Source organism: Eucyclogobius newberryi, unplaced genomic scaffold, assembly GCF_026437365.1.
Source record: "Eucyclogobius newberryi isolate DKJ021-1_F unplaced genomic scaffold, fEucNew1.0.hap1 SCAF_13, whole genome shotgun sequence".
In the NCBI taxonomy this organism is placed as follows: domain Eukaryota; kingdom Metazoa; phylum Chordata; class Actinopteri; order Gobiiformes; family Gobiidae; genus Eucyclogobius; species Eucyclogobius newberryi.
In genome coordinates, this window is record NW_027315757.1 from 20,525,989 (window position 1) to 20,547,011 (window position 21,023).

The window sequence follows — 21,023 nt, forward strand, 5'->3', positions numbered from 1 at the left end:
AAGTGTCCCAAGTGTCGTGCGCCATTGTTTGGGAACCGAGGCGGATTCTTTTGGGGTGCGCGATCGATCGTCTTCGGGGAGATGGACGCGGAGGGTTCCCCCGTCTAAGGTTGGCACCGGAGAAGCGGGTTCAGGGATTCCCGCGGGGGTCGGTCGGAGGAGGCCACGCTCTCCCCGCGGGGACGTCTGCGGCGCTCCTCTGCCCGCGATCGGGGGGACGGGATCCGTACGCGAGGGACGGGGCTGCGCGCGCGGCCTTGCGCCATCCAGGGAGGGTCTGCCCTGCTGCTGCTGCCCGCGGAGCATCGGGGGACGACGGGGGACGGCTTCGGGCTCGAGACCAGGCCCTCCCGCGGACACAGACGCAGTAAGTGTGTCGCTCGATTCGTGAAAAGGAGACGTAAGTGTGTTTTAGGAGCTGTGGTTTTTACGCCGAACTATCGCGAAGCTTGTTCCTTTCTGACAGACGTTAGCATGTTAGCATTAGCGACCGCTGGTGTGCCTGACCAAAAAAAAAAGCTCTTTCTTCGTGTTTTTTTGTGAATCGTGGGCTCGTATGTGTCTGTTGGAGTCACACGAATACTGGCTGGGAGATGTTATGTCTTTTAGGTGGCGATTGCAAGTTATTTAGCCTCAAATGGTGCTGCTCTGCTAAATCAAAAGCGTTAGCCCCTCTTGTTAGCCTAAATGTAGCTCTGTGATTGTCAGTGGCTTGGTCAGTTGTAGTTAGATTATTAACGTGTTTTTTAGTTTACCTCCTTAATTTTGTATTTATTTTTATGGGAGGAAGACGAGCTAAACTACATGTTAATGTGTTTGTAAAGCCCATTCATGATTGTGTTAACTAACTAAACTAAGAAATATACTGCATTTGACAATAATTACATGCAAAACAGCATAACACAGATATCAGTTCGCTCATGGGTGTGATTTTAAAGCTAAACCTTTGTACAGTGTTGTATTTTTACATTTTGTGTCTCCTCCTCAGCTCCTGTTTGACAGGTCTTTGAATAGTGACCTTTCCAAAGCCACTCCAGTGCCATGTTACTGGGGCCTATAATGCCAGGGCGTTATCACATGATCCTGTATTTTCTCAGGTTGTGACTTTATACATCTGGCCTATGTCTAATAGGAATGTACTGCACAAACTACTTCAGGGCTTTTATAGAAACGAGCGCAGAGCCAAGTTCAGAGTTCTGAAGTTGGTGAGATGCTACTGGTTAACATAGGATTGTGCCAACATTATTGTTAGTTTTATTGATGACTCAGAACAGGAATTTTCCACGTCCATATAGCTAAAAACAGCCATGACTCATCACAATGGTGCCTTTTGAGAACGTCAGTCCCCGTGGAATGTGTCAGACTCCACAATGTGCTCCTTAATCTGTGTCTTGTCTTTGCAGCCATGATGGAAGAACTGCACAGCCTGGACCCCCGGCGACAGGAGCTGCTGGAGGCTCGCTTCACCGGGGTCGGCGTTGCTAAGGTTTGTGTTACAGCAGAGGTGCAGCGGTGTGAACTGCCATGTCAAAGTGCTTCAATAATCAGAGGATTCCCTGATTACACTATTTGTAAATCGACCCCGTTTGTGTCACATTGTCCTCAGTATCGTTTCCCATGTCGCGCTGACAAATCTGGTCTCACTCGACTCTTTGTGTCTCTGGAGGAGGTTGAGCAGTGTCTGTGTTTTTTGGCTGGTGTGATGTGGCATCTCTCCATGGCTCATGATGTAGTGGCTGTATATGCAGCAGTGATGGCTGCCAACAAGGCCACAGACGGGGCAAGGGTGGTGTGAGGAGGGGGAGGAATGCAGGAATAGTTATTGACCAGGTGTGAGTGGGAGCAGCATTTAGCCTTGTACCTCACATTTGATTCGATGGCTGAACATGTTTGTAGAAGGTGATCTTGAAACCGTTGGGCAGCGAGAGTTGGCCAAGGGTTGGGCCCAGTGCCAGCCATAGGCACAGCTCAGCCCGGAGCGTGGCATGGCTGCTGCCGCAGAGAAAATGGCGGTTCTTGAAGGCATCATGCCACAGCCTCCTGTTTGACATGAGATGCAATCTGTGTGGGGCACAGAGTGAAAGAGTGCACCAGCAAATTACCAGGAAAAAGTCTGGGCTGATGGGCTGAAAGCCTTGAATGTCGCAAACTAGTTGGAGTTTTGTCTTGACCTTGAACAAGGGCTCTGTATTTCTTTGTGGCATCATTAAAATGATACAAATGAAAGGAAAATTGTTTTTTTTTTGAAAGACCGGGCTGCATCATGTTTTGGTAATACAGGAAATGCCAACAAGTTATTACAAAGCATATTACCTCATCCTTATGAAAGCACTGGGCATTCTCAAACAAGCAAAGGATCTTTTACCCCAGTCTCTAACGGCAGAAATAGCCGGGCGTATGGTGAACTGGAGAAAAATGGCTGACATTATCTAAAGGTGACAGACAGAGGGAGAAATATATCCCCGGCCGCATGCCTAATGCTCCTCCATTTTAGGAGGGTTCAGCGAGGGAGCTCCAGTGTGCTCGGAATCACTAAGTATCTGCTCCTGATTGGACACTGCCTGCTGAATTCTGATGTGATTTGAGTGACAGCCATCACCGGGGAGGCAGCATTAGGATGGATGCAGGGCTAGATTTGCACGGCTGGATTTTGTAGAAAGTTTAATGGTGTCCTAAGCCTTTCCCCGTGCATACTCAAACCGTGGCCATCTCCTCGATTTACCAAGTCCAAACTACATAAACACATCGATGCTAAACAGAAAACATTTGCGTTTTTCCTGCATTTTTCCTCAGGGTTCCGGCCAAAGTCAGAATGAGTCATCCAATCAAAGCTTATGTAGCGTGGGCTCTCTCAGCGACAAGGAACTCGAGGTTGGTACTTGTCATATTCTCGGCGTATTCACTCACATTGCACCTTTTTTCTTAATAACGAACGGTCTTAATTGCTTTGCTCTAGACTCCCGAAAAGAAGGCGAGCGACCAGCGGGTGCGCAAAAGGAAAGCGGACCACTTTGACGGTCAGTTTTGTGTTAATTAGGCCCCTGACCCGACTCGTGGACACCCCGGCGGACACTGAACCCGTTCTCTTCTTTTGCAGGCAAAGCGGGAGCAAGAGGACATAAAATTAGTGATTACTTTGAGGTGCGTTTCTGCAAATTGTTTCTTGAAAGGTTGCGCCGAGTGTGTTTTTCCGAGGAATTGTCCGTCACCTGCTTGTCTCGGGATTATTGCTTTGTCTGGAATGTTCCTCAACATGGTATAAATATAAATCCTTCATTTATTCAATTAGACATTTTTCAACTCTTAAAATATTTGCTTTGCTGGTTCTTTTCTCGACTATAGTTTTATGCCATTTGTGGAACATTTCAGTCAAAACAACAAGAACAAGAGGTTTTGGACAAACGATAAATGTCACATTTATGATTATGAGAAGAAACATCATGATATATAAAGATTATTTACGACTACTGACGCATAACAAAACACTAGAGAAATCCTTAACTTTCTTACATTCTATTACATTACTCTTCCTGTAGTATGTGACCAGCTTTACGACATCAATCATTCTGAATTCAACCGTAAAGTAATCGTGATATAAACGGCCACTTTATATCCACATTTACATTAAAGTGGGCTTTTCTGGAGTGCAACGACACAATTTCGCTTAAAAAGTCGTCGTCTTTGGTGTTTTATGGCGGCTGATATCCAAGCGTTACATTAACGTCAGACTTTATTCTTTAGGCTTTATTCTTTAGACTTTATTCTTTAGGCTTTATTCTTTAGACTTCATTCTTCAGAAGCACATGAGTTGCAAGCCCACGGATTCTTTAGACTTTATTACCCCCCCCTCATCCCCCACCCAACCCCCCTGCTCTCAGAACGTGCTACAATTAGTTTATGTTCGCGTGATTACCGTATTTTCCGCACTATGAGGCGCACTTAAAGCTATTCATTTTCTCAAAAAAAAAACAACAGTGCGCCTTATATGGATTAATTCTGGTTGTACTTACTGACCTCGAAGCAATTTTAGACACGTTTTGTTTGGTTTAGTGCGCCTTATACTCCGGTGCGACTTATATATGGATTAATTCTGGTTGTACTTACTGACCTAGAAGCAATTTTAGACACGTTTTGTCTGGTTTAATGCGCCTTATAGTCCGGTGCGCCTTTATATATGAAAAATGATCCGAAATAGACCATTCATTGACAGTGCGCCTTATAGTGCGGAAAATGCGGTAACCGGATAATCTTGACTTGACTTCTATCGCGCTCCTTTTTTCACTTTTCCACACTGCGTTCCTTTTTAATCCCTCTGGTGTCTTCCTTCCTCTTCTCTCGGTTGGTGTCGGTCAGTTCGCGGGGGGCAGTGGGCCAGGCACCAGTCCTGCCCGGGGGATCCCTCCGGTGGTCCGCTCCTCTCCTCAGCACTCGCTCTCAAACCCGCCTGTCACGGTGAGACGCTTTGTTCCTTCTTTCTGCTGTTCCTTTCCCCCTTCTTTCCGTCTGGTTGTTAATATGTGAACAAGGGTTTGATCGGTCTCAAATGTCGCTGTAAAACTTTGAACAAATAAGTAAGTGTGATTGCCGTATTTTACCGACTATAAGTTGCACCAGCCAAAGAAAATGCATAATAGAGAAGAAAAAACATGTATAAGTTGCACTGGAGTGTGAAATGCATGTAAAATAACAAATAATGTAACATATAAGTCGCTCCGGAGTATAAGTATACAAGTATAAATATAAGTAAGTTGCACCCTGGCCAAAACTATGAAAAAAGCGACTTATAGTCCGGACTTCACTTTGTCTCTAATGTGTATTTATAAAATGAATGAAATGGTTGATTATTGGATTTTAACCTTCTATTCTCTGGTGAACAATTGGTCCAGCATTTGCTTTTTATGACTTGAGACTAGGATCTTGATGAAAATCCATAAATCGGAAAAGTACAACGTATTCCTCAAGCGCAAGGACATACACTGTACAATATTCTGATGCTTCTCTCGCTCGCATACACCGTACTCATCCTTCCCGTTAAAGCTGTTGAACGTGCGGGACGTTTGCCCACTTAACGAGATGTTTGTGGCTCCTCCAGGTGCAGCAGGGAAGCCCGTCCTCGGTCGGCTCGTGCAACACGGAGCACTTGTCGTGTCCGCTGAAGCCCCTGTCTCTTCTCATGCTCCACAAAACCACGCAGGTAAATCCACCGCGCTCTCCATTCAAACGGCTTCGAATTCAAACAGTGCTTTGCTTTTCAGTGAGAGCTGTCGCGCAGTTAAAACCCGAATTACACTTTGATATTTGAATACATGCTCATAAGATGTGTACAGATGCTCGGATGGCGATAAGAGGCAGTTTTCTATTGTTTGCATTGTATTTAATTAATATCTTTTAAAAGTAAAATCCACTAACAGTTAAGTTGGACATTCAAATAAAGGATAAATCCATGAAAACTCTCAATCACACCAAAAATCTCAATTAATGTGCTTATGACTGGCTTATTGAACTAAAATGCAGCTAAGTTTTAAATCTAAAATTTTGCTAAAAATGTTATCCCAGAATAGTTCATTGTTTAGGTTTATAAGTTTACTTCCTGTTCGTGATTGATGACGTCACCCTATGAAATTACCCAGCAAACACTGGGCAAATCTAACCATTTTTTTTTTTCATATGTCAAATGAAAATATCTGAGAGCGACTTTATTTTGTAGCTTATTTGTGTAAATTATGCAAAAACTTAATACTTGTGATGTCACTTCTGGTCATTTTCGACAGATTTTTCACCACAAATATCTAAGCGATTGATGTAAAACTATAATTTATATGTACAACAGGTACAAATACACCAATGTTTAAAGTGCCTATATTTTTTACTTTATTTGAAGTCCTGTTGAAAGTGAAATCACAACATTCTATTGACCAGTAGTATTTAATATACATTAGTATCAGCAAAATACAGATTTATTTTCGATTTCGACTCTTGTCCCTGAATACCTTCCGTGCACAGGGTTTTTTCGCAATTGCGTTTTTTATTTACCGTGGGTTCTCCGGCTTCCTCCCACCGTCCAAACACATGCATGTGTTAGGTAAAATTGGTGACTCTAAATTGGCCCTAGTGAATGAATGTGAGAGTGAATGGCTGTCTGTAATGTCTATGTCTATGTGTTGACCCTGCGACGAGTTGGCCACTGTCCAGGGTGTACCCCGCCTAAGGCCCAAAGTCACTGGGATAGGCTCCAGTCACCCGCGACCCCGAAAGGGAACAAGCGGTAGAAAATGGATGGATGGATTTTAGTTTTTTATTTGAGCAAATACTTATTCCCCCATTCCTTTGCGGTCCATATATTGTATAGTCTTTACTCCAAATATCTCAGAGCTTCACAGAACGCAGATAGAACCCTACATTTCTAAGGGGATGACTTGTATATGAACCTTTTTTAAGATCAGTTTTATGAAAAGACCACGTGATCAGGAGTGAAGCCTGGCTGTTGCCCTCCGTCTCCGTCTGGAAGTATGACAACGTCGCGTTTTATAATCTGAAAAACCACCACTTCTGCAGCAATCAGTCACACGCTCGCTGTAAAGATGTTAGACTTTCACCCGTTTTTACCACGCTGATTAGAAATGGAGAAAAGATATTGACCTCTTTTTCCTGTGTCTAACTCATCAACTTTGAGTGCAAAATGTTCACTCGTGACCTAAATATTCCACGTCGCGAAGAAGAAAACGAACAAAACATCTTGATTGTCGTCGCATCAAAGAAAAGCAGCTTCACGTTTCAGTTCTCGCAGTCTTAAAGTTGTTATATTTTATTGTCACTAGAAACACCATTTTGTCTGTTTGTTTCGCAGTCGGACCTGACCTTAGAGAAACTAACGGCAATGGAGAACAACAAGAACTCTGACCTGGAGAAGAAGGAGGGCCGGATAGACGATTTACTGAGGGTACTTGGACGTTTATTTCACGATTTATTATTATTATTATGGACGGCTAAAACGTCGCGGTTTTCTTTCCAGGCGAACTGCGACTTGAGGCGGCAGATCGACGAACAGCAGCGGATGCTCGAGCGATACAAAGAGCGTCTGAATAAATGCGTGACCATGTCCAAGAAGCTGCTGATCGAAAAGGTGCAGGGTTTTTGCAGACGGGCGTTTTGTTCACCGGTTCGATTCTCGGCGTGTGTTGACATTCTCGGTGTGTGTTTGTTTGCCAGTCCAAGCAGGAGAAGATGGCGTGCCGGGACAAAAGCATGCAGGACCGACTGCGACTGGGCCACTTCACCACAGTGCGACACGGAGCCTCGTTCACGGAGCAGTGGACGGACGGATACGCCTTTCAGAACCTTATCAAGTAAATGCTTTCGTTTGTTTGTCCTCTGGCCTCGGTTCAACGCATCACTCGAACTCTGTCGCCTCAGAACGTACGGAAAATATGAAGATGTATATCACAAAAAAGTATAAAGTGTATCTTTCTTTCCCACACATATTCATTATTATATTAACAGTAGAGTTTAGGGGGATGGCTCAAGAATGTGTGGGATAATGTATATATTTATGCACTAAAAGAGGATTTGGCTTTTGAAAACACTAGAAGAAAAACTCACTGAAATTTGAAACTTGTAAACCATTTTATTTTATTATTTTCCCAAAAGGCATTTATCTGTTTTGCAAATTAACTTCAAGGGAACTGCCAATCGTAATAATAATTTAAATGTTTTATGAATGTTTTAATTTTTTCTCTTACAGCTTGATCATCATAATATATTAAAGTTTTAAGTTTAACTTTTTTTATTTATTTTTTATATATATAATAGAAAAGAGAGACAAATATGGAAAAAAACATATCAAATATATAGAAAAAAGGGCATCCTATGAAAAGAAAGGTAAAGGCATAAAAGCTTCCAAATAATTGTCCCAGTTTGTCCAGATTTGTTAAAAAAAATTGTCCCATTTTAGTCCAGATTTTTTCAAATAATTGTCCCATTTTGTCCAGATTCTTTAAAATGTGTTTCCAGGTTGACTCCATGTGTGATTTGTGTTATTTTTTATTTTTTATCCTTCTTCATCATCCATATGTCAGTTATGGTGTCGGTCCAGTTTGTGTCAACCATTTTTTTGTGCTTTTTAATTTAATTTTTTTCCCCAGCTGCCAAAAGTATCTTCCCTAGGTATCCATCTATACTGTCCATGGCAGGGGTTTAGAGGCCCAGATACTTAGTTCTGACATTGAGTCGGACGATGGTGTCAAATACAGTCCGCAGTTCCTTGTTAATAATGTCCGTCCAATATTTATGTGCAACTTGATGTACGAAACGTTTAAGTTCTCATCCAAAACACTCTAACATACGGTTCGTTACGATATGTGTTAACTCCATTTGCTTTGTGTGTTCGTAGACAACAAGAAAGGATCAACTCGCAGCGAGAAGACATCGAGAGGCAGCGGAAACTACTGGCCAAACGCAAGCCCCCATCCATGGCCCAGACTCCGCTCCCGAGTTTAGAGCAAAACAAGCGGAAAAGCAAAGCCAACGGCACAGAAAGCGAAGCGTGAGTCGGACACACACACACGCTCAGACACACACACACGCTCAGACACACACACACGCTCAGACACACACACACACGCTCAGACACACACACACGCTCAGACACACACACACGCTCAGACACACACACACGCTCAGACACACACACACGCTCAGACACACACACACGCTCAGACACACACACACACGCTCAGACACACACACACACGCTCAGACACACACACACGCTCAGACACACACACACGCTCAGACACACACACACGCTCAGACACACACACACGCTCAGACACACACACACGCTCAGACACACACACACGCTCAGACACACACACACACGCTCAGACACACACACACACGCTCAGACACACACACACGCTCAGACACACACACACGCTCAGACACACACACACGCTCAGACACACACACACGCTCAGACACACACACACGCTCAGACACACACACACACACGCTCAGACACACACACACACGCTCAGACACACACACACACGCTCAGACACACACGCTCAGACACACACGCTCAGACACACACGCTCAGACACACACGCTCAGACACACACGCTCAGACACACACACATGCTCAGACACACACACACACACGCTCAGACACACACACACACACGCTCAGACACACACACACGCGCGCTAAGACACACACACACACACGCGTTAAGACACACACACACACGCGTTCAGACACACACACACGCGTTCAGACACACACGCTCAGACACACACACACACACACACGCTCAGACACACACACACACACACGCTCAGACACACACACACACACACGCTCAGACACACACACACACGCTCAGACACACACACACACACACGCTCAGACACACGCTCAGACACGCTCAGACACACGCTCAGACACACACACACGCTCAGACACACACACACGCTCAGACACACACACACACACGCTCAGACACACACACACACACGCTCAGACACACGCTCAGACACACACACACGCTCAGACACACACACACGCTCAGACACACACACACGCTCAGACACACACGCTCAGACACACACGCTCAGACACACACGCTCAGACACACACGCTCAGACACACACGCTCAGACACACACGCTCAGACACACACGCTCAGACACACACGCTCAGACACACACACACGCTCAGACACACACACACGCTCAGACACACACACACACGCTCAGACACACACGCTCAGACACACACACACACGCTCAGACACACACACACACGCTCAGACACACACACACACGCTCAGACACACACACACACGCTCAGACACACACACACACGCTCAGACACACACACACACGCTCAGACACACACACACGCTCAGACACACACACACGCTCAGACACACACACACGCTCAGACACACACACACGCTCAGACACACACACACGCTCAGACACACACACACGCTCAGACACACACACACGCTCAGACACACACGCTCAGACACACACGCTCAGACACACACGCTCAGACGCTCAGACACACACACACACACGCGTTCAGACACACACACACACACGCTCAGACACACACGCTCAGACACACACGCTCAGACACACACACACACACACGCGCTCAGACACACACGCTCAGACACACACGCTCAGACACACACACACACGCGCTCAGACATCCATTTAGTTGATTTAACTGGACGACTTTTCACGAAGACGACTGCAGAAAGACGGGATGATGTGAGCTAGATTGAGTTATAGTGAGTTTATTCTGGCTTTTTACTGGATCGTGTAGTGTTTACTAGTACTTTTCTACACCACCGCACCTTTTCATGTAACTTCTATATCATTTAAAGTTCTTAGTCGACCAATAACTGCACAGGAGAGTTTGTTAATCGACCAGAAAACAGCCTGAGTAGTTTAGTTGATCTTGTCTTTATTTGTCAGGGACCATGTACAAAATCATTCATCTTCAAGCGAAAAGATTATGCTACTTTCAATCTGCAGTCCCTGGGCAGGTGAATACACAACAACCGTAATAAAAGTACACATTTCATTACAATTACAGCACGTTAAATTCATTATTAACATCAGCTCAGTAGAATACACTATAAAACAAATGCAAAATGAGTTCAGACAGATACAAAAATACAGCTAAAATCTAACTTTGCTGATGTCGGCTCCGTTGATTATCGAGGATACGCTTTCTCAAGTATCGAGTGAAGTTATGAGTTTCAACAGACTATTTCAAACTATCTGGAAGTTAAAGTTAAGAAAGAAAAGGCAGATTACGCTGAAGACAGGATCTTTTCGGGACGGTGCAATTTCTACTCTCTTGCGGAGTATTGTGTGTGTATTTTTCGGAAAGCGGCTCATCTTTGATTTACGTCCTCTTAGGTTATCGCAGGCAGAGTACCACGAGCAAGAAGAAATATTCAAACTTCGACTAGGTCATCTTAAGAAGGTAAGCGGATTGTTATTTCTTCAATTTTGGACTAGAACGGGACAAAACCATCGGAACTCAACTCAACTCAAACCAGGACGTGCGACCGAAGCCTCACCGCAAGTTTCAAATGACTTCTTCATTCTTCTTTTTTTATTTTTCAGGAGGAAGCAGAGATTCAGGCAGAACTGGAAAGACTGGAACGAGTCCGAAACTTGCACATTCGAGAACTCAAACGGATCCACAACGAAGATAACTCCCAGTACGATCCGTCGCAGCGTTTTCACGTCATTCACCGCCGTGTTAAACCGGCGTAACTCTGCTGTTTTTTTTTTGTGCTTCCCGACAGGTTCAAAGACCACCCGACGCTAAACGACAGATATCTGCTGCTGCACTTGCTGGGACGAGGGGGTTTCAGCGAAGTTTACAAGGTACGCGCGAGTATTCTACAAACTGCACAGTGAAAATGAGCTTTTAAGGCAGTTTTTCTATGACATATAATCTTTCTTCCTCTCCAGTCCGAACCCTTTATGTTTCAGTCAATTAACATGTATTTTATGTTGGATTTAGACAAAAAGAGCACAGTTTGTCCCTTCACGATAACACATTTTGTCGACTTTGTGCAAACGACATCAGGGGAATCCCCCCAAAAATCATTAAAAACATGAGCTGCGTTACATCAATAAATGGCTCAATGAAAGGCATTAAAGTCGCTCGCTTCACTCTCTGCAGCTTAAATCTAAAAAAAAAACAAAAGGTTGACCAAAGTGGAAAGAAAACGTACACGAAAAATGGAGGACTCTATGATTATTAGCTTTTTAAAATCTATTTATGTGCATCATTTATTATGTATTCTTCGGAGTATAAGCCGCACCAGCCAAAAATGCATAATAGAGAAGAAAAAAACGGATTTAAGTATGAAATGCGGTTGCAAGTGTGAAAATAACAAGTAATATACTTATACTTATATTTATATATAAGCCGCACCCAAAACTATGAAAAAAAGGTGCGACTTATAAAAATACAGTATACTCCAGATCCCGATGCAATTTAATAACCCTTTTTCACTCCAGCTGCGTTTTTGTGATCCGCAGCGTCCGTATTAAGACACTGTTTCCTCGATTTTGTTTTTACGAAATGGCTCCGTGTGCTTTTTAAAACGCCTCATGTGGAATAAATACAAGCGTTTTCCAATTGAACTAAAAAAATGGAGTCAACCTTTCTAGACGAATCCTAAAACGAGACGATTCAAGAACAAATGCACCAGTCCGTTTGAGCGAAACCCCAAACCGTAGCAGACACACAAATACGAGTTGCATTGTACTGTGTTGACATCATCGGCTTTTTACCGTAAATGATTTGGACAGAGTTGGACCCGTGCCAAGAACGTGTCATCGTGATAATAACAACGACAGTGATCGTAGCTGCTGCAGCACAAAGCTTAGATCTAATGTTTTTTTTTACGCGTTAAAACCATCTTTATGACCGCGCTCCTCAGGCGTTCGACTTGACGGAGCAGAGGTACGTCGCTGTGAAGATCCACCAGCTCAACAAGAACTGGAGGGACGAGAAGAAGGAAAACTATCACAAGTAAGTCCCGTTTTACCCTCTGTGAACAGTCGCTCCTGAACCGATGATCTTAAAGTTGTGTATTTGTGTTTTTCCTTAAAGGCACGCATGCAGAGAATACAGAATCCACAAAGAGCTGGACCACCCACGGATAGTCAGACTCTACGACTACTTTTCGCTCGACACCGACTCGTAAGCGCCTTTCGCAGATTCTGACATGTCACAGTCTGAACTCGACGCGTCACGGGCGGGTTTCTATGTTCGAATGTAGAGCTGAAGCGTTAAACTGAAACGCACTGACTCTATACTCGCTAAAGTTGTTTGCACCACACACTCTTATTTGAATCTACTGAACTCGTTCTATGTGACCAGCTTTAGTCGTATTTGATTTAATTTCAAGCCTGTGACGGAAAATAGAACTTTTACTTTCAGTTTACGATACAAGTACACTTCAAGTACAGAAGTGTGTGTATGTATATATATATATATATATATATATATATATATATATATATATATATATATATATATATATAAGCCACATGCACTTTTTTCCCCTCATTGTCAGATATGAAATCAGAATACACTTTCCCAGTTTTAAGTCCGTCAGGATTAACAAAATTATTTATTTTTGGAAAATGATAGATCAATAAGAAGTATACATTTTTTATTCTTCATTTGGTATTTTTTTTTATGTCAAGTCATTCATATTTAGTATTCTTGCCTTTTAAACTGTAGGACTTTGGTATAACGTTTTTGATATCCATCCACAAGCTGCGCACAGTAGTTAAACTGGGAAAGTTTATTCTGATTTCCATATTTGACAATGAGGAAAAAAAAGTGCATGTGTCTTTTTATATCGTGTATGTGTGTATCAAGTTTTGGTTTCAACTGTAGGCGTCTCATTTACATTATACTGTAAGAGAAAAGCGAACAGAACTAAATTAAAGTGCTTGTTTAGCGTGTGTTGTACGTATACACACACAAAACACGCATAACGCACGATTGCACGTACTGTTAAACGTCCACCGTGTGTGTGTTTCCCAAATATTGATTAAACTTGCATTACAGCACATTCGATCTTAAAAAACGCCATTATTCTGTGTCTAAAGTGACATTCTGTCTTTTTTAAATCATTATTGTTGTGTACTATTGAAATATGTAGCACTAATCACAGTGTAACCATCCCCAGCCTGTCGGATCATAGGGTTTGGGGATTTTTTTGGGGTCGATGAACGGCAGAAGATTTATCGTAATCGAATTGAAACTGCAACTTAAATGGTCACGATTTTTGAAGTTCCATAATGTCTTCCAAGAGCAACAAAATGCCCTGTCTAATTTTGCATAAAAGCTTGCCTGACCCGCCAGCCCCGCCCACATTCTGTTCGAATGCGTGAGGGTCTGGAGCCCGAGTCAGAACCAATGAAGTCGTCGGTCATCCATTTACTGACCAATCCCAGGCGGAGGTTTTAACGGCGTCACACTGTGATACGGAAGTAGCTTTTTACCCCCGTTCCAAAACATTCAAGATGGCGGACCCGGCTCGTGACCGAGTGTTTACTTCTGCTCTCGCTTCGGTTTGAACAATCCGGAAAGTCCGCTCTACTCGCCGTGATGAACGTGTGTTAGATGCGGTTATACAAAGGGCGTCATCTCGATTCAGGAGACATTTTCTGCGTTCGGGGACGGATAACGCGGAACACGCCTTGTTGACATGGGCTACATAATATCCGGTAAAGCATGTCGCATTTTTTGCGTCACTTCTGGGTTTATGTGATTGGTTCTGTCTCTGCTCTAAATTCCGCCCTAGAAATTTAACCGCAGCGGTCGAGCCCCAGACCCACACACAGTTTTGATAAGTAGTCTGTCAAAACATGTTGGGAATGGCTGGTCAGGCAACATAGAAGCTGCAAAGTACAGTTTAGATCTGTGCTCTGAAACGCAGTAGTTTGTCACTTCATCTGCCTATTTCAGTCTTGTTGTCAGTTTGCGTTTAAACTTTGAACAGAGTCCTATAATTTCAAAAAACAAAACAAAATTAAACACAATTCTCGTCGAAAACGTCACAATTGGATCTTTTTCCCAGCTCGTGCGACCCTGACAGTTACTCTGCGCTGTATCGCATGGACGAAAGCCGTGAATAATGAATGGTGGTGCTGCTTTCAGGTTCTGCACGGTGCTGGAGTACTGCGAGGGCAACGACCTGGACTTTTACCTGAAGCAGCACAAGCTCATGTCGGAGAAAGAGGGACGCTCCATCATCATGCAGATCGTCAACGCACTCAAGTACCTCAACGAGATCCGGCCGCCCATCATCCACTACGACCTCAAACCCGGTGCGCGCGTCCACGGTTACGGGGGGCGAGAGGGCGGGGAGTCGTTTAGTTTAATACGGGCGTTTCTTAGTCGTCTACATTTGTGTGTGTGAATTGGCGACGATTAAAAGGCTCTGAATCTGAATCAGAAACGGTTTAATGTTCAGGAAATTCATACTAAACCCCATATTTATTTGCTTTTAATAAGAGATTGTTGAGGGAAAAACATATTTGGCATTTTGCTTAGCCCTAGCTAGCATAAGAACTTAAGCTACACTAAAGATCACACTGTTTTTATCGTAAATATCAAGTCAGAACTATGAAGACCACATTCTGATTCAGGCGGTCTCCCCCTCAGAGATGGCGGGTTCGATTCCCTGGCCAGACCGACGTCACATGATCTCTGTGGGTGGAGTCACAAGGATAAGATGAGCCTTTATTTGTCCCACAATGGGGAAATTCCAGAGTTGCAACACAGTAGGCAAAGAAGTAAACGATAAAAAACTGATAACTTATTAAAAAAAACACTCTTATAGAAATACTCTCATAAGAAAAAACTCTTATACTATATAATAATAACAATAGTGACTCTTATTTACAGCTGTTATATGGACAGAGAATATGGAACAAGAAAACAGTATCGCACATGATCTTGCATGTCCTCCCCGTGTTACCGTGGGTTCTCTCTGGGCTCTTCCTCTCACCGTCCAAAGACATGAATGTGTTAGGCTAAATTGGCCCGAGTGAATGAACGTGCGAGTGACAGTTCGTCTGTATTTTATCTTCTTGGAGCCCTATATATCCTGGCTGCACGATCATTGCTTTGTGTGCCGGTCAATGCAGTCGTAGAATAAACTCTGACTCTACTTCTAACTCTCTTCTCTTCGGCGCTGGTCGCAGGCAACATCCTCCTCGTGAACGGCACGGCCTGCGGCGAGATCAAGATCACGGACTTCGGCCTGTCCAAGATCATGGACGACGACAGTTACAACTCGGTGGACGGGATGGAGCTGACGTCGCAGGGAGCCGGGACGTACTGGTGCGCCTCGCCTTCGCTTTAACTCTTCAAATCTGACTTTTATTATGACCGAGACGCTTTCAAAAGGCAAAGGAAGTATTGTACGGGATTCTTGAGTTTCAGAAAGTGGATCCATGGATACGGGTGCGTTTGAGCTCTGATCTGACAGAGGGTTTAAGCCGTTTTGACCCAGTTAAACAAAGCGAAGCAAAGAGATATGAATGGAAGTAATTGGGCTGTTAATAACTCTATTTAAAGTAGACATTTCTTTGTGAATAGCCTTTGATGTTTTGTTCAAATCAACTTTAAACTATTGCGCTTAAACCTCCAGAATAGGCCGATTATTTAATTTTTGTGGTGACGAGGGATGTCAAGATGATCATCGATAATCGTGATTATTCAGGTCCGGTACATTCGTAAGAACCAAAAAAATAATAATCGTGACAGTTTTTTTTAGAAGCAAAATTATGTATTGTCTTTTGTCATATTTAACTTTTATTTTTGCCTTTCACAACGTTTACCTTCATAAAGCCGGCCCCAAACTTAACCATTGTTTGATCAGTCTCTAAAATAGTCTGAATAATCGTTGAATTGAGATGTTTTTTTCGTAAAACTATAATTGTAAAACTATAATTGATATTGTGGCTCAAAGAAAGACGTGAAGCTTTATTAAAACGCTTTAGTGTGAAGAAGGCTCTGCAGAAAACACCTCTTCTCTTCTACTGTAGGTTAGTGGTTAAAAGTGGGCACTGGAATGACTTTATGTAACTTGTTGTCATTTCATTTCATTTTTTGTGGAAAATGATAAAACTCAATCAAAATATCAGTCTATAAAGCGGCTAACATCTGATCTGTGCTCTAAAAAGCTCTAAAACCCATCACAATAAATCGTCTAGTCGTACCATGAGCATGACCGATTATGGGACAATACTTCTCATATTTTAATGTCTTTGAATTGACAACGACAACCCTAACCACTGGGCGCCATGAGCCGGTCTGACAGCGCGTGACAGATTCAGAAAAGATGCAGGAAACGTCTCTGTAACACAAGGATAACTCGTGTAACGGGTTCAGAGCTGTCGCCTTTCACTGTGACTGACGCACCGCGCCTTTATCCTCCTCTCCCTCCTCTGCGCCCGAAGGTACCTGCCCCCCGAGTGCTTCGTAGTCGGGAAGGAGCCCCCCAAAATCTCCAACAAGGTGGACGTGTGGTCCGTGGGCGTCATCTTCTTCCAGTGTCTGTACGGCCGCAAGGTAAAGCGCTTTTACGGAGGCGTTTGTCTGATCGTATAGCCGCCCGCGATTGCACTTTAGATCCGTTTTTATTTGAATGGACAATATTCTGAGACCTTGAGTTCATTATTGTATTATTGTATAGTTGTGACGTGGCTTCTGTTCCATTTCCTTGTCCTAGGGTAAAACATTTACATAGGGACGTTTGCTTGCCCCCTTCAGGTCGGACGACTCATAGAACTAAAATGCAGTGGAGATAAATTGTTTTGGAATTTGGCTAAAAATAGCACATTTTTTAAGTTTATAATTTCACTTCCTGTTTGTAATTGACATCACACTGGGAAATTACCCAGAAAACACTGAGCAAAAACGTATATATATTTTTTATTTATTTGACAAAATCAAATGTATGAGAGTGACTTTATTTTGTTGAATTCATGTTTATAGAGTCAAAAAAGTTGTTTCTTTGTGTAAATTCTGCATAAACTTTGACTGGAATGAGCGTCCCTAGTGTGATGTCACTTCTTGTCATTTTCTACAGATTTGTCAACATTTTCGACTAAAATATTTACTCGATTAGTGTAAAACTATTATGTTTTTACAATTTTCTAATAAAATTGTCATGGGCACTTTAAATAGTAATTATTTCAGCGATGTAAGAGCATAAGTCAAATTAAATAGAATAAACAGTTGTGCGTGCGTTACGTCAAGATTATTAAGTGAATTGATAATCGTTATTAATCAGGTCACAGTATAATCATAAATAACTAATAATTGTGACTATTTTATAAGTAAAATTATGTCATTTTTTTCTTTTCAATCTGGACCCCAAATGTATAGTGCGCTTTATGTGACAGTTTATATCACAATAACTTTACTTTTGCTTTCAGAAAGTTTGATTTCATAAAGCTGGTGAAGTATTAATGAACCTGTGAGGATGTGTTAGACTCCAGCACTTTGAATAATGGTTAAATCGTGCTGTTTCTTTTCACAATGATCGTAACAGTAATATTTGACATGGTGACGTCCCTCCTGAGCGTTCACACTCGTCCCGTGAGTCCAGTTCGAGCTTTACTGGACATAGACTTGGTTTGGTCTCATGTTAAGTCTCTGGTTCAGGCTCGTTCTAGTCCAGGTTAAGTCTCTGGTTCGGTCTTGTTCTAGTCCAGGTTAAGTCTCAGTTCAGTCCCGGTCCTCGTCCTCACACTCGACATGTTTTCTGTCTCCAGCCGTTCGGTCATAACCAGTCGCAGCAGGACATCCTCCAGGAGAACACCATCCTGAAGGCCACAGACGTGCAGTTCCCTCCTAAACCTGTGGTCACACCTGAAGCAAAGGTAACACACCCCTATGACCACTGGAGGAGGCGCCTTTATTCTTACTTTAGTGTTCCACTAGTCTGCAGTTAGTTCAGCTTATTTTTAACAGATAAATGTGAAGTAAATATATCGACTGAAGGCTTCCTGAGTGAGACTTTACAAATAAATGAATCACAAATAGTTTATTCTGACGTTTTGATTTAATAATTTCACTGTTTTTGTTGAGTTTTTTTTTATATACATAATTGTAATAATAATAGTAATTGTAATAATAATAGTAATCGTAATAGTAATAATACTAGCAATGGTAATCATAATAATAATAATAATAATAGTAATTGTAATAATAGCAATGGTAATCTTATTATATTATAATCTTACTATTATTAAGATTACCATTACTATTATCAATTGTAATAATAGTAATTATAATAGCAATGATAATCTTAATAATAGTAATACTAGTAGTGGTAGTAGTAATAATAGTAATAAGAGTAGTAGTAATAGTAGTGATAATAGTAATGAGTAGTAATAATAATAGTAAAAATTAAAAAAAAAGTTGACTATTTTAAAATGAGATCAGATCAAATAAGGGCATGCATAAATAAAAGTGATTTAAATAAAATGGATAAACGGCAAGATCAGACAAATCTGTTGACATGAATTATTAAAGTTACTGATGGGATTTACCTTTTATATTTGATTAAGAAGTATAAATTGTACAAATAATTCTTCATGTTATCCACTTCAATTTTTTTACTTAAATATAATATGAAAACATGTCAACAAATCAATAAACCATATAAAGTCTTAAATGTGGCTCCTTCTATTCACATAATCACAGCCACAAAGTGTGCAGTTTAACCAGGAGCAAGCTTCAGTTACAGCTCTGGATCATTTTTAGTGAATGTCTGACCTCCTTTTGTTTCATTTACGTTGTATTAAGAATCAATAATAATCATGAGGAGGCGGCTGTGCTCGAGCAGTGCCATAGTGTTGTCTACAGCAGAGTTTTGTGTAAGTCTTGGGTTTTCGAGTTGTTTTTCCTCTGTTCATCGTTTTGTATTTTGTGTTTATATATTATTAAAACTGTTAAACATTTAAAGTAGTATTTAAAAAAAGCAGAACCGCACCTCCTGATCACATTCATCACTCTCGTCTCGTGTTTCCCCTCCAGGCCTTTATACGGCGCTGTCTCGTTTACCGTAAGGAGGACCGCATCGACGTGCACCAGCTGTCCAGCGACCCCTTCCTGATGCCCCACATCCGGAAATCTGTGAACTTCTCGGGGTCGTCGGGGACCGCCGTGGCCTCCACCTCCAGCTCCTCCAACAGCAGCGCCTCCAACTGAGCCCACCCCGAAAGCGGACTCGCCGGTGTTTGACAGAGCGGGACGGGTCTCTGCGCCGTCCCAGAGCGGGGTGGGAGGAACCTGCCGCTCGGACAGGGGCGCGCTTTCTCCAGAGGGGCGGCACCGTTCTGGGGGTCAAAGCCCTGGAGCGCACGGGCGGGGCAAAGACGTGTGGCAGCGCGGGGCATTTTGGGTGGAACTACTTTTCCGCTTCAAATATTTTAAAAAAAGAGTATCAGAAGTATGGATCCGCTTCAGCTCGGCCACAAATATCCCATAATGCATCACTCCCTGTGCATGAGGCGCTCCGGAGCCGGTCTGACCTCCCCGAGCTCGCGCCGGGACCGCTCTTCTGTCCGTTGGAACGAGAATACCAGTTTTGGCCTGTTTTCCCTCCGCTCGGTCCGTTTCCTGGACTCTCTCGCGCGCGCGCGCTCCGTAAATTCCATATATTTTGTAACGAGGAGCGACGCCCCTTTTCCCCGCCCATCGCCTCTTCGTTTTCCCTTTTCCTGTGACCAAAGCTTAAAACTTCCAGCCGGTGGCGCTGCTCCACCAATGTTTTTTATAACGAACGGTTTTAGAGACGTGTTACTTGCGACGGAGCGACGGACGAACCCGTTTTACATTTTTTTAAAGAGGATTTCAAATTTGTGCAGATTATGAACAGAAACGGTTGTGTTTTTTCAAGTTGCCTTTTTCTTAGAACAGTTCCCATCTGGGTCGACCTCTATCCACCATGACACATATTTATTTAGGTATGTTTGAATTTATTTTTGGCCAATGAAATGCAAGAGCTGCTTCACCTTCTAGTACTGTCGGGGGCGGAGTCGCAGAAACCATTAAATACGATTGGTTTAAAGATGTCACCTGGTCTCTGTTTTCTATTTTCGATGATAAAATGTTCACTTTTCAAAGCACTGAGAATAATCTAAATGGAAATATTAATGGAAATACGTACATGTTTTTAAATAATAAAAGAAAGTTCTTCTGGGCTTTAGTAGATTTATTGTATGAATAATAAGAGTCAATAGTGTAACTGCCATAAGTCTAATTGGAAGTATTTATCTCACAAATTGACTATATCCTACATTTGAATATGATAAAACGATCACTGCAGTAACATTTTGCCTAAATGTTTTTGTATTTATTGAAAGCAGTTTAAATTAAGTTTACATGGCTTTAATATATATAATGTTTAAACTCTTTGGACCAGACACACATTTATTACGTTA

At 42.6% G+C, this 21,023-nt stretch overlaps 1 protein-coding gene across 2 annotated transcripts; it reads left to right on the forward strand.

The window, feature by feature from the left end:
- The first annotated feature begins 289 nt into the window (after positions 1-289).
- tlk2 (tousled-like kinase 2) lies at positions 290-20,781 on the forward strand. 2 transcript variants are annotated; one of them, XM_072442889.1, is made up of 21 exons: positions 290-367; positions 1,404-1,486; positions 2,794-2,871; positions 2,957-3,017; positions 3,098-3,141; positions 4,354-4,452; positions 5,093-5,194; positions 6,848-6,940; positions 7,013-7,123; positions 7,210-7,346; positions 8,390-8,542; positions 10,938-11,004; positions 11,148-11,245; positions 11,333-11,414; positions 12,482-12,573; positions 12,655-12,744; positions 14,719-14,888; positions 15,768-15,906; positions 17,028-17,139; positions 18,348-18,455; positions 19,615-20,781. In XM_072442889.1, exons 2-21 carry the CDS (start codon positions 1,406-1,408, stop codon positions 19,786-19,788), a joined length of 2,091 nt encoding a protein of 696 aa, XP_072298990.1. In that variant the 5' UTR covers positions 290-367; positions 1,404-1,405; the 3' UTR covers positions 19,789-20,781. The 2 variants fall into 2 exon arrangements, with proteins under 2 accessions (XP_072298990.1, XP_072298991.1); XM_072442890.1 differs by lacking the exon at positions 4,354-4,452 and having other exon boundaries at positions 292-367.
- The last annotated feature ends 242 nt before the right edge of the window (positions 20,782-21,023 follow it).

Coding starts and splice junctions, on each gene's coding strand:
- tlk2 (XM_072442889.1), top strand. CDS start 1,406: ATGATGGAAGAACTGCACAGCCTGGACCCCCGGCGACAGGAGCTGCTG. Junction 5,195..6,847: donor TGCTCCACAAAACCACGCAG/GTAAATCCACCG, acceptor TTTGTTTCGCAG/TCGGACCTGACCTTAGAGAA. Junction 12,574..12,654: donor AAGAAGGAAAACTATCACAA/GTAAGTCCCGTT, acceptor TTTTCCTTAAAG/GCACGCATGCAGAGAATACA.